Raw genomic sequence first — 12,500 nt, 5'->3', positions numbered from 1 at the left:
TTTGAGACGATGGTGGCATTTTTTCTGTCTTATTAAGCCCTCTTGATGTCGTCATCTATCATTTATAATCTGGGAACGACTGACGACTCTCGTTATTTTGTGTTGCAACGCGTCAATACTGCTTTAATCACTTCCGTAATGATAGTTTACCTTTTGTCTACATCATCTGTGAAAAGATATTTTAACGAGCATCGTCTATTAAGAATCTGATGAGCACGATGAATGATTTGTTATTATAATGCTTAAGGTCACTAAATGTTTTTGTTTATCGGTTGGTTCGCCCCCCTTTGTTTCCTTATATTATGTGATAATGATTAAGTTTCATAAAGCTTAATATGACCGGGATGACATCCGTATGATTGATAAAGTCTGACCCTGTTAGTTATTCAATTACATCTAATAAGGGATGAGGGTTTTACTGTAATACGTGTGATGTTACATAATTTTTCTATTTTATTTATTATTATATCTTAGCTATTAAGCATTAGGATTTTATTCAAAGGGGATTTAAATCACCTTTGATAAAGAATGTTTTCTTTTTCAATGACATTTTCTCTAATATAATGTTCCTAAGTCATCAAAAGATTCTAAAGTTGCCTAGGCGCCTATAAGACTACCCAATAATTATGCAGGAAGCATTTAGCGTCTGTACGGTATCCCCAGACATCTTTCTATACGGCAGTATTATTAACTGCTGTAGATGGAACATGCCATGTTCCAGGTATCCCGTAAATACATACATACTATACTCCTCCTCCCCACGCCCTGCATCGCATCTATAGATAAGGAAATTTGGAACAGTTATGAAAATTACTAACTCATTTCTGGTGAGCTGCATTTCACTGAGGCACAATTTGTCTATTTTTCTCTTCTCTTTCCTCTCCTCAATTAGCAATTTAATTCATGATGCACAGAATGTCTATGATTGATGCTTAATGTGTTCTATTTTATGACCCTCGTGCGGATCTTGTCCCAGCATGCTGACGGCGATGCCTGGTCAAACGTTATCTGGTCCGTTCCTTGTACTGGTTTCTATTGCTGGTCAAACGTTCTTTGCGGGGAAAGCGTCGTTTCTTATGAAAATCTGGCTTTATGGTCCTTTCCTCATTACTGACACTGTAAAACTGTGAGTAATCATGGGGGCGGGGTCAACCTTGGTGTCGGAAAACTTTACACGTGTTAGATTTCGAATTTGTTCACAGCGGTGATTTTTCAATTTTATGTTTCATTATTTGTTGATGACAGCAGGTATTATAGATGGTACAACTGTGTCAGTTGTGACCAGCTCCTTTTAGCGCTTTGGAAGTTTGTCTTCTCTTGCTTTCTTTTGTTGTTCCTTGATACGACCCTTGACATAACCTTCGTCATCGTCGTCTTGGGTGGATTGTGCTTGTTTCTTGTTTCGTGATTGACTTCATGTTTTCCTTGCGTTAATTATTGATTATGACCTTTTCTCAGCCTGCTGGATGCGGGGTTGAGTGGGGGGCGGAAGCTCCCTTCCAGGAGGGGGGAGCTTTTCCTCCCAGGGCGGGCTGATCGAGTTTCTCTTGCTTGTATCTTCTTTGTTTCTTTTTGTAGCTTCGTTTAGGGGATCTTTGTGGTAGAAGCCTTCATGCCTTGATTCTAGTTCTGCATACCTGTTTCCTTCTGACGAGTAGAGTTCGTGTGAATCAAGCTTCGGGAGGGCGGGTAGTTCCTCTTTAGGCTGGGGTCGCTGGCTGGAGCGGTATGGGGGGCGCGTAATGGCTCAGCAGAGTTTGTGACCGCGAGTCAGCATCAGCACGAAGGCGCGGCTGTGCTAGACCGATCGGCTATGGGGGCTGAGAGCACTACCGCGATGTAGGGAGTCCATTCAGGGAGAGAGAAGGAGTGGATCGGGTTGTGAAGCGATTGCTGTCTCGCTATCATGGGAGGAGTAGTGGGAGGCGATGCAAACGTAAGGGGAGGACGTGCAATTCGCCACATTTCGTATGCATTTCTGCCCATGGGGGGATGGACATATTGCACCATTGCCCTATGATCTATTTTACCTTGACTATGTTCAGAAAACATTCCGAACAGCAGGTTCGATCTTGTTTAGCCCATCAGATTTGTTTTTGATCAGATTTTGGTCTGGTGTCTTGTTTCCCATGTAGGTACACTTTTGGAAGAAATTTACAAAAGTGTTGATTTACAACCTGGTTTCTTTGGTGGCGACAGTCTGTTGGGGGCCGTCTGTTGGGGGGTGTCCGTCGTTGTTTTGGATTTTCAACACATTTGATTTTTCAACACTTGCCACGATAATGTTCGTCATCCGTATTTTCGTCCCTTGTTTGGTGTCCCGTGTCGTTCTAGCATCTAAAAATCGATGGCAATGTCATGGGCCTCTTCATTTTGGGCCGGTCTGTAGTCTTTTTTACTGTATTGATCACTGAGGACAGAACCCCTTGGCCACGGCCTTTTTTTGCTTTGAAGCACAAAATTGTGTTAAAGCCTATTGTAACACTGCCGCACTGATATTTGGATTTCTTGTTTTCTGTTTCTGTATGGTTGTTTTGTTATTGCTGGTAAGTTTGCTGCTGAAAAAAAACCCCCCACCTAGGCCCCTGGCAGCCTTGACCCTGACTGCCCATGGGGGTGGCCCCATACTCGAGGGCGGGGGGCACTCTGACCCACGCTGCCAGGGGGCCCATACCTAAGGGCTGAGGTCCCGTACCCAGGAGTGGGGCACATTAACCTGGCCAGGGGTTTCCCATTTTTCCCTGGTGAAGAGGGCTCGGGCTAGTCTGCCCGAGGAAGCACCTGGGGAAGCAGCCCCCAGGTTGGCCCCCTCAAACCCTGGGGGAGGGGTCAGATTACCCTCTGACACTGCGGGACCATGAGAAGGCATGGTTTGCTGAGTTGCGGGGCTGCGGCGGAGAGGAGGCAAAAACACGTCCGATCACCACGGCAGCTAGACTCAGAGAGTGAGTGGTGAGTGTCTGAGTGAGTGCAGAAGTGAGTGAGAGCAGGCCAAGCCAGGTCAGGCTATTTATACACTGATCTGTAGTTATTAACAGGTTTCCTGGTCCATTACCACATGGTCCTAAGATAAGGATAAGCTAGATTTGTGGAGCATATGCACTCCCGGGCTTTTATGCACTGTGGCGAGCCCACCTGTGTCAGCGTATGCTGACTCGTGAGAGAATATGCCAGTGAAAGTTGACTCAACTTGAGCTTGGTCCTTACCCACCGTATTGCCCAGACACGGCAGGGACCACTTGCCTACAGTGGAAACTCACGAGATTGGAAGGGACTTGATCTGTTGACCACGGGGATGGAAATTAGGCACGCTAATGACTGCGCTACCAGGCAGCTACGTGCTCATACATATCGCCCTGTCGTCTTGGAGTACATCTCACAACATCTCACAGATAGATAGTATGTGTTAGTGTGGCTGGAAAGATAGATGTCTTGTATGAATGGGTTGGGAATGTGTGATGTTATATGTGCTAGAACTTACTAAAACCATATATTACTACTGATTATCTTGTTCTCAAGACAGGCAGGGCAGAGATTATCACCTCTGTAACAAGAGCTGGACATAATATCTAAGGTACTAGGAGACCCAAACCTAGACTATTGCTAGATATGGTGATTTAGGGCAATGAGAGACGACAGTGTATGGTTTTCTTAGAAATTTCTTTAATATTTCTATGTTTCTCTTTTTTCTTTTTTTCTTTTGTGTGCATATTTCTCTCTCTCACTCTGTCTCTTTTTCTGTCTCTGTCTCTCATTCTCCTTTCTCCTCTCTCTTTCTCATTCTCCTTCCTGCCTCCCTCACCCTCTCTCCATTTAACAACAGCTCTAAGCAAGCTCCATTCTCTCCCATTCTCCAGCGTGTAGTGGTTGAGCGTGGGTGGTTGACTGGACAACGCAAAGGTGTAGCCATAGTCGCAGGCGGGGGGTCAGGACACGAGCCTTTCTCCGCTGGTAGGTCCACTTGTGTCCATTTGTGTCCTCGTGTCCGAATATCGTATTTCAGATCGTTATCGTCACCAACCTGTCAATTGTCAAATAATTATAATCACAAACTTGGCAATCTATTCTGGTATTTACCCACCTATCAAGTGCATCTTCACCTCGATCAAAAGACTTTAGTATAATGGAGAAATGTTTGGACGAATGATATAACATGGCCACTGCTCTCTCTGTATCCTCCCTCCCTCTCCCCTTCCATTCTCCCTCCTACTCCCTCACCCCCCCACCCCCTCCCCTTTTTCCATACCCATTCCCTCATACCTCCCCTTTTCGCCCTCCATCTTACCTCCTCTACACACACCCCTTCCTACCCTACCCCTTTCCCCTCCCCCTCCCCCTCCCCCTCCCCCTCCCCCTCCCCCATCTCATCCCCTTCCCCTCCCCCATCTCATCCCCTTCCCTTCCCTCCCCCCTCCCCCCATTTCATCCCCTTCCCTTCCCTCCCCCATCTCATCCCCTTCCCCTTCCCCATCTCAACCCCTTCCCCTACCCCCGCCATCTCATCCCCTTCCCTCCCCTCCGCACGCCATCTCATCCCCTTCCCTTCCCTTCCCTCTCCTCCCATCTCATCACCTTCCCCCTCCCCCCTTTTCATCCTCTTCCCCTCCCCCCCATTTTTTCCCATTTCCCTCCCCTCATCTCAACCCCTTCCCCTCCCACCGCCATCTCATCCCCTTCCCTTCCCCCTTCCCCCATCTCATCCCCTCCCTCTCCCATCTCATCCCCCTCCCCCCATCTCATCCCCTTCTCTTCCCTTCCCCCTCCCTCATCTCATCCCCTTCCCTTCCCCCTCCCCCTCCCCCATCTCATCCCCTTCCCCTCCCCTCCTAACCTCCCCCTCCTTACCCAGGCTTCACCGGGGAGGGGATGCTTGCGGCGGCCGTGGCTGGACCCGTCTTCACCTCCCCGCCCTCCGCCTCCATCGTCTCGGCTATTACGGCAGTTGGGAAGGATAATCCAGGTAAGAAAGTTGGATAATCTGGGTAGGGTGAGGGTTGGATGGTCCAAGGAGGATGGTTATTGGGTATACGAGGTGCATTGCTGGATGATTCTAGTAGGTAGGATGGATAATCTGGGTAGAAGGGTGGGTGGATAATTCGGGTATAGTGGTGGTTGGATAATTCGGGTAGGATGGGTGGATGATCCGTCTAGGATGTTCGTTGGGTAATAAGTGTAGGATAGTGGTTGGGTAACTTAGTTTGGATGACCGTTGGATAATCTAAATTAGGTGATGGTCGGATAATCTATGTAGGGTGGTGATTGGATAATCCAGACTAGATGATCGTTGGATAATCCTCCTCCTCCTCCTCCCTTCCCTTCCCTTCCCTCAGATGGCGTGTTGGTGGTGGTCTTCAACTACACTGGCGACCGAGTCAACTTCGGCTTGGCGGTCGAGCGATGCCGAGCTGCCGGAATGAAATATTTATGTACTTATTTATTATTTATGTACTTATTTATTATTTATTATTTACTTATTTATTATTTATTTACTTATTTATTATTCATTTACTTATTGACTGATTTATTATGTACTTATTTACTTATTTATTATGTGCTTATTTATTATTTATTTATTATAATTTATTTATATGTTACTATATAATTACATTATAGAATATATCCCCTATATTAATTATAAATCTTATTTATTATATATATACCCTAATTTATTCCTTCCCCCAACTTATAGAATCCCTAAACCCCGTCTGCCAATCCTAAACTATGAATATAATCAAATTCCAAATTTAAAATTTAATATCCGTCAATATTCCGTAATCTTTAGAAGAATAAATTCCTGGTTCCTTTAATTTTCCTTCCCCCTCCCTTCCTCCCCTTTTCCCTCTTACCTTCCTTTCCTGTGTTTCCATCTTTTTTCCTTCGCCTCCTCCCTTCCATCCCTTTATTATTTTCCTTCAGAGAGGAATGAACGGGGGGGGATGACTCCGCCTCGCGCGTCTCATGCACTGCGGAAGGAGAAGGGGGGGTGGCACTATGTTTGTGCTGAAGGTGAGAGGAGGGAAGGGGGGGGGGTGAGAGGAGGGAAGGGAGGGGGGGGAGAGGAGGGAAGGGGGGGGGAAGAGGAGGGAAGGGGGGGTGAGAGGGAATGGAGGAAGAGGGAGAGGGAGAAGGAGGGAGGAGGAGAGAGGAGAAGGAGAGAAGGAGAGAGAGAGAGAGAGAGAGAGAGAGAGAGAGAGAGAGAGAGAGAGAGAGAGAGAGAGAGCGAGCGAGAGAATGGGATGGAGGGAATTTGGATGTGTGGGTGGGTGGGAGTGAAAAAGAAGGGGAGGGAGGGAGGGAGAGGAAGGTGGGATGGGTAAGGGAGAGGGAGAGAGAAGGAGAGGGAGTGGTGAGACAGTGGAGAGGAGGGGAGGGAGTGGTGGATTAAGGGAGGGAGGGAGGGGGAATGGGTTTTTGGGAGAGGGAGGGAGGGAGGGATGAGGGGTGGGTAAAGGAGAGGAAGAGATGGGGGGAGATAGACGGGAGGGGAGATGGGAGGGAATGAGTGAGGAACAGAAGGAAGGAGAGAGAGAGAGAGTATAAACACAATTCATTTATATAAGTAAATTCTGCAGAAGGATGATTACAAACTCGAATGCCAGTTCCCTACTTATTAGTACTAAAACAAGGTAATAGTGATAATATATATGTATCTTGAGGTGACCAGATCAGGCAGGCATATTTCAGGTCAGAGGTCACTAAGGCCTGGCTGTGCTTGTTAGTTGTGACCTTATGAATAATACTGGAAAACAATAACAAAAATACATATTTTTTTTCCCCATAAAATAATATCAATAGAAATATCAGCAACAAATGGTAAAACATATTAATGAGATGAAATTGTGAAATTACGATAACAAATCTCAATTTAAACAATCAAAAGCAAAATAATAGGGCAATAATAAGGGTATTTCTGCCAAGAACTTTAGCATGAAGTAATGATTACAACAAGAAATAGTTACAATGACATTAACATAAATAACAATGCTATCAATCTCAAATGCGAGCAATAGTAACAACAAATAATTAATAATAAACGGAAGATCATTATTTATTATAAAATTGAGAGAGAGCTATAATTACATCAATGGTAATGTCACATAACATCAATGACAAACTCGGATAACTTCAGAAATATCAATAGTGCCTTCCCTAGACCTCAAACACCATTAGTTATAAACAATAACACCGTTTCGCCTCTATCTCTAAAAAAAAAAAAAATAATAAAAAAAAAAATAATAATAAAAGAATAATAACACCAGAGCCATTCATGCCTTTCGTCAATATCAGATCGTCGGCGCCATGGCCCAGTCAGGTGCCACGCTGGAACAAGCCTTGGAGACATGCCACAAGCTCGGCAGTGCCATGGGAACAATAGGGTTTGCGGCCAGCGGGTGCCAGCTGCCGGGTGCACCCAAGCCCCTCTTTACAGTACCCGAAGGCATGTTGGAGCTTGGCCTGGGTGTGCATGGAGAGAAAGGGGCAGCGACTATTAAGGTGAGAAGAGAGGTGGACACGTTTGCACACTCGCCACACATATATTGTTTGTTTATTACTTAGGCTGTCATTGCTTGTCTCTTTCAGGTAGTCATTATATGGTTTGTTAGCCCGTCAGCTGTCATTATATTATCCCCTCCAGCCAGTTTTAGGGTCTCTCTTAACCAGTTATTGTTCACTTTTTTACCTTTCTTAGGCTGCCAGATTTATCCTCTCTCAGCCAATCACTGCATCCCTTTTTCCTTTCCTCTCTTAGCCAATCACTGCATCCCCTTTTCCTTTCCTCTCTCGGCCAATCACTGCCTTTCTTCCTAACCCGTTAGGCAGGAACAGCATCCGAAGTGATGACAGCACTCCTGGATAACCTAACAAGGGAGGATTCCGAGACACGTCTTGATCTGCAGAAGGGAGATGACGTGGCAGTCATCGTGAACAACCTCGGGTGCACTTCTGAGCTTGAAATGGGCATCCTGAGGAGGGAGGTTGTAATTCAGCTTAGTAAGAAATCACAAGTATTTTTTAAAATCAATTCATCTCTCTCTCTCTCTCTCTCTCTCTCTCTCTCTCTCTCTCTCTCTCTCTCTCTCTCTCTCTCTCTCTCTCTCTCTCTCTCTCTCTCTCTCTCTCTCTCTCTCTCTCTCTCTCTCTCTCTTTCATGTTTAGGAAGCTCACGGTTAGCAGCAGGTGATATACAGTACACAAAACCAAGAGGCTAGTCCACTTGTCATATTATTTTCATTAAGCTGCACCTAAGTAGTATATATCAAACAAGCAATACGGGATAAATAACAGAAATGAAACTAGTATGGATTTGATATCCTTAATGATTCAGAGGAAGGCATGCAACACAAGATGTTTACAAAAGAAGGGTAACTGGACTCAGTAGGAGTGAATAACTGACATATAATATAACACAAAATAAAAAAAGGTGAATGCAGATGAGAACGTCACGATATGCAGTGGATGATAGAAAACGAATATTTGCAAAGAGAAAAACAATTTTACTATAGAAAATAGTGTCCACTAATGGGTGTCTAGGGCTTAAAAGGGAATGAGAGTTAGAAAGTTGAGTCCAGCATCAGATGTTAGGCATACATTACTCTCAAGGGAACCCTCTCTCCTATCGCTTTCGTATTGCATTTTTTATGCAGTTGAAATTTCAAACTATTTATTCCTTCATTTGTGTAAATGGTACATCATACCAAATGCTAATTGGTGCTATCATACCATAAGTCTATTCATCATCAATTTTCGCTGATTCAAAATGTTCACAATATCTGAATATTCTGATTATTATGATGGTTCATTGTCCTTCATTTACTTTTTTGAGTGATACCATGAACTCACCTTGTACACAGTTGTAGGTTAACTGAAAATAATAGCAATGATAATGTTGATTATTTCCATGATAGTAATGGAGATGAGGATAATTATGTTTTCACCTTTGTACCTGTCCTTCATGATTCCTCTTCACCTACCCTCACTTCCCCACCTCCTTATCCTACTCCTCATCATTGTAATCACCATCCTTATTGCGATCCTCATCTCATCCCCCCCCCCCTCCCCCACAGAACAGCGCGGCATAAACCCCCTCCGCGTGTACCAAGGGTCCCTCATGACCAGCCTGGACATGAAGGGCGTGCACATAGCTGTCTTGAGAATCCTGGACCCCTCGTGGGTGGCCTTCCTCGACGCCCCTACCACCGCCTTGGCCTGGCCTACTCCCATAATCTACAAGGGCGGCGAGGATGAGGCATTCAGCATGCCTGAGTGCGGTCTCAACTTGTCTGCTCGGGAGGCATTGGTAGGTTGGAAGCATTTGTGATTTGTCTTGTTGTATTGTTATTGGCATTAGTAATCTTATCAGTAGTGTTCAATTGTAGGGATATTTTAGTTTTACTGTTTTGTTATAATATTATTACAATATTATTACAATTACTATTTATAAGTGGTGTGAGGTGGAATGTTATTGATGTTCATTTGTGTGTTCGTTCCTTTATTCATTCATTACCTCCACCTCAAGGGTAGCAGCTACACCCTGGATAACCCTGCCCATGTCCAGACCCTGAGGGCATGCCTGGAATCACTCGTAGCTAAGGTCCCTCAGCACGAGGATCTCCTTAACGCCCTCGACTCCGGCTGCGGTGATGGTGATTGTGGCACTACTCTCCTCCTGGGAATCCATGGTGAGTCTCAACTTGGCATTAGTCGAAGAGGTGTGGGGCTAGGATAGGAATGGCACTGATTAGTTGATTGGATGGAAAGGTTTTCAACATCTTTTGGGCTTTGAGAGAAGCTGTGGCTGGCTCTTATTAATATTATTATTATTTTAAGAGAGTTCCTGATTGGTCCTAGGGATACTGGGAAGCTCTTGATTGGTCCTAGGAAATCTAGAAAGATCCTGATTGGTTATGATAGTTCTAAAGAAAGCTATTAGTTAGTGGAGGGTTATTTTATGGGGGGATTGGTTGAAAATATTGTTTTGTGGATTCAATTGTTTGATATTAATTGAGGGAACATTATTGGATAAAAAACTTTTGAAGAGTCTGTTATTGGTATGGAGGACGATTAAGGCTATATGTATGGTAGGATGGATTTTTGAGAGGATGTGATTGGTTGTTTATATATCTAAGGGGATCTGGTTGGTTGATAGGAATTTCGAGAGAACATGTCATTGGTTAGAAAGATTTTCTCAGAGTATGAGATTGGTTAGAAGCATTTTAAAGATGATCTGAGGGGAAAGTAACTGTTAGACATTTTAAAAAGATAACTGTTTGGATAAATGTTTAAGGAGATCTGATTGGTTCCAATGAATCTTGAGAGGCTTTGACGTGGTTGGTTTCTATTTAGTGTTATTTGTTTCATTGATCTGATATTCATTTCTTTAGACAAAGAAGTTTCACGTTAATTCTTTGAAAATAAAGAAAAATGTTGGTGAATTCCTAAACTCAGGATATAGAATTGGTTGTGAGGATTAAATTAGTTGGTGGGAGAAAATTCCTTTGAATCACAATACTACTTGACCAAAAAAAAAAGAAATGTATCAATCTACAGATCAGTTTGTGTCCTTGTACATATATGTATGTACATACAGATAGATATATAGAGAGATAGATAGATAGACAAACAGCTTCATTCACAGTAGGAAAAAAACAATAACCTAAAACCCACAATAAAATACCCCCCCCCCCTCCATTACCAGCCATCACGGAGCAGCTCCTCCGCCTGCCCCTCACCCAGCCTGCCGCCCTTCTAGCCTCTCTCTCCGACATGGCCTCTGCCAGCATGGGCGGGTCATCTGGCGGCCTCTACTCCATCCTCCTGACAACCGCCGCTTCCCACTTGGCCGCGCACTTCTCGGAGGGCGTGTCCTCGAGGGCGCGGTGGGCGGGGGCGCTCCGGAAGGGCATTGAGGCTGTGAGCAAGTACGGTGGAGCCAAGCCGGGTGACAGGACTATGGTGAGTGGCTTTAGGTTGTGTAAACACCTGTAAAGTAATCAAGGCGAAGTGTAATTCATATAACAGATAAAATATCAAATGATCAAATTGCAAGTAAGCAAAACAAACTCGAAATAATGTTAGACAAAGAGACAAATGGAATAATACGATAGTCAATGGCCCAAAATTTAGGCAGAACTAGCTACACCTCCTTCATATCGGCGACGTTACGTGACTGGACACGGCTGTGCTGTTTATGACGGAGTCACCAAGGAGGGGGGGGGGATCATGGCTTGTTGTCCGCATTAGCGTCTGTCTTGTCTTATTTTGTCTTGTTCTCGCTATTTCTCTCTCTCTTTGTTCTCCCTTTTCTCTCTCTCTCTGTTCTCCCTTTTTTCTCTCTCTCTCTTTGTTCTCCCTTTTCTCTCTTTTTGTCTTGCTCTCTCTCTTTCTCTCTTTTTGTCTTGTTCTCTCTCTCTCTCTCTCTCTCTCTCTCTCTCTCTCTCTCTTTCTCTCACTCTCCTCTCTTTCACTCTCCTCTCTTTCACTCTCCTCTCTTTCTCTTTCTTTCTCTCTCTCTCTCTCTCTCTCTCTCTTTCTTCTCTCTCTCTTCTCTCTCTCTCTTCTCTCTCTTCTCTCCTCTCTTCTCTCTCTTCTCTCTCCTCTCTTCTCTCTTCTCTTCTCTCTCTCTCTCTCTCTTTCCTTCTCTCTCTCTCTCTTTCCTTCTCTCTCTCTCTCTTTCTTTCTCTCTCTCTCTCTCTCTCTCTCTCTCTCTCTCTCTCTCTCTCTCTCTCTCTCTCTCTCTCTCTCTCTCTCTCTCTCTCTCTCTCTTCTTCCTTCATTTATTTTACTTCTTAATATTCTCACTCTTTCTTCTTTCTCTCTGCTTCCTTCGGTTCTTCCTCTCTTTCTCTTTTCTTCTTCCTTTTCCCATTCGTTTTTGTCCACTTTCTCTATCCTTCTTCCTCTTTTATGTCTCCCTTTATTTCTTCCTCTCCCTTCTCCCCTTCTCCTCTTTTTCTCTTTCTTCTCCCTTCCCTTCTTCCTCTCTTTCTTCTCCTTTCCCTTCTTCCTCTCTTTCGCTCTTCTGATCAACAGGCGAAGTGCAATTCATATGACAAATAACGGAAAAAAAATCAATGATCAAATTGCAAACAAGCAATTCTTTTCCCTTCCCCTCTTTCTCTCTTTATTCTCCCTTCCCCTCTTCCTCTCTTTCGCTCTTCTTCTCTGCTTTTTCGTCCTCGAATTCTTTTTTCCCTCCCTTGCCTTTTAGTGATGTTTGTCATTCTCTTCTATTTCCTTGCCTTCCTTTTCTCTTTCTCACTTCATTTGCTTCTTTTTCTCTTTCTCTCTCTCCTTCTATTATTTCTTTTTGTCTTGCCTTTTTTTCTCGCTTCTTTCTTCTTGACTCCTCCTCCTCCCTTTCTTTGTCTTCCTCCTCTTCATTATTTCTTCCTTCCTCTTTCGTGTCATCTCCCTCTTTTTCTTTCACCTTTTTCTCCTTTCTTCCTTCCTCTTCCTCCACTTCAATCTTTCTTCCTTTTCTTTTTTCTCTTCCCCCTTGC

General features: G+C 44.3%; 1 protein-coding gene across 1 annotated transcript in view; it reads left to right on the top strand.

Annotated features, from left to right (window-relative positions):
• LOC122264892 (triokinase/FMN cyclase) overlaps nucleotides 1-12,500 on the top strand; it is a 25,827-nt gene that overhangs the window by 2,715 nt on the left and 10,612 nt on the right. Inside the window, exons 3-11 of the mRNA XM_086534970.1 lie at nucleotides 3,858-3,951; nucleotides 4,850-4,960; nucleotides 5,331-5,426; nucleotides 5,984-6,006; nucleotides 7,288-7,494; nucleotides 7,818-7,992; nucleotides 9,066-9,298; nucleotides 9,518-9,680; nucleotides 10,697-10,953. Coding sequence (XP_086391096.1) covers nucleotides 3,858-3,951; nucleotides 4,850-4,960; nucleotides 5,331-5,426; nucleotides 5,984-6,006; nucleotides 7,288-7,494; nucleotides 7,818-7,992; nucleotides 9,066-9,298; nucleotides 9,518-9,680; nucleotides 10,697-10,953 — 1,359 coding nt within the window. The remainder of the gene's footprint in view (nucleotides 1-3,857; nucleotides 3,952-4,849; nucleotides 4,961-5,330; nucleotides 5,427-5,983; nucleotides 6,007-7,287; nucleotides 7,495-7,817; nucleotides 7,993-9,065; nucleotides 9,299-9,517; nucleotides 9,681-10,696; nucleotides 10,954-12,500) is intronic.

The sequence above is a fragment of the Penaeus japonicus genome, unplaced genomic scaffold, assembly GCF_977035675.1.
Source record: "Penaeus japonicus unplaced genomic scaffold, GWHDUDI00000001_assembly GWHDUDI00000042, whole genome shotgun sequence".
Classification (NCBI taxonomy): domain Eukaryota; kingdom Metazoa; phylum Arthropoda; class Malacostraca; order Decapoda; family Penaeidae; genus Penaeus; species Penaeus japonicus.
Note: the sequence above shows the minus strand (reverse complement) of the source record. Positions and strands in the feature narration are given on the sequence as shown.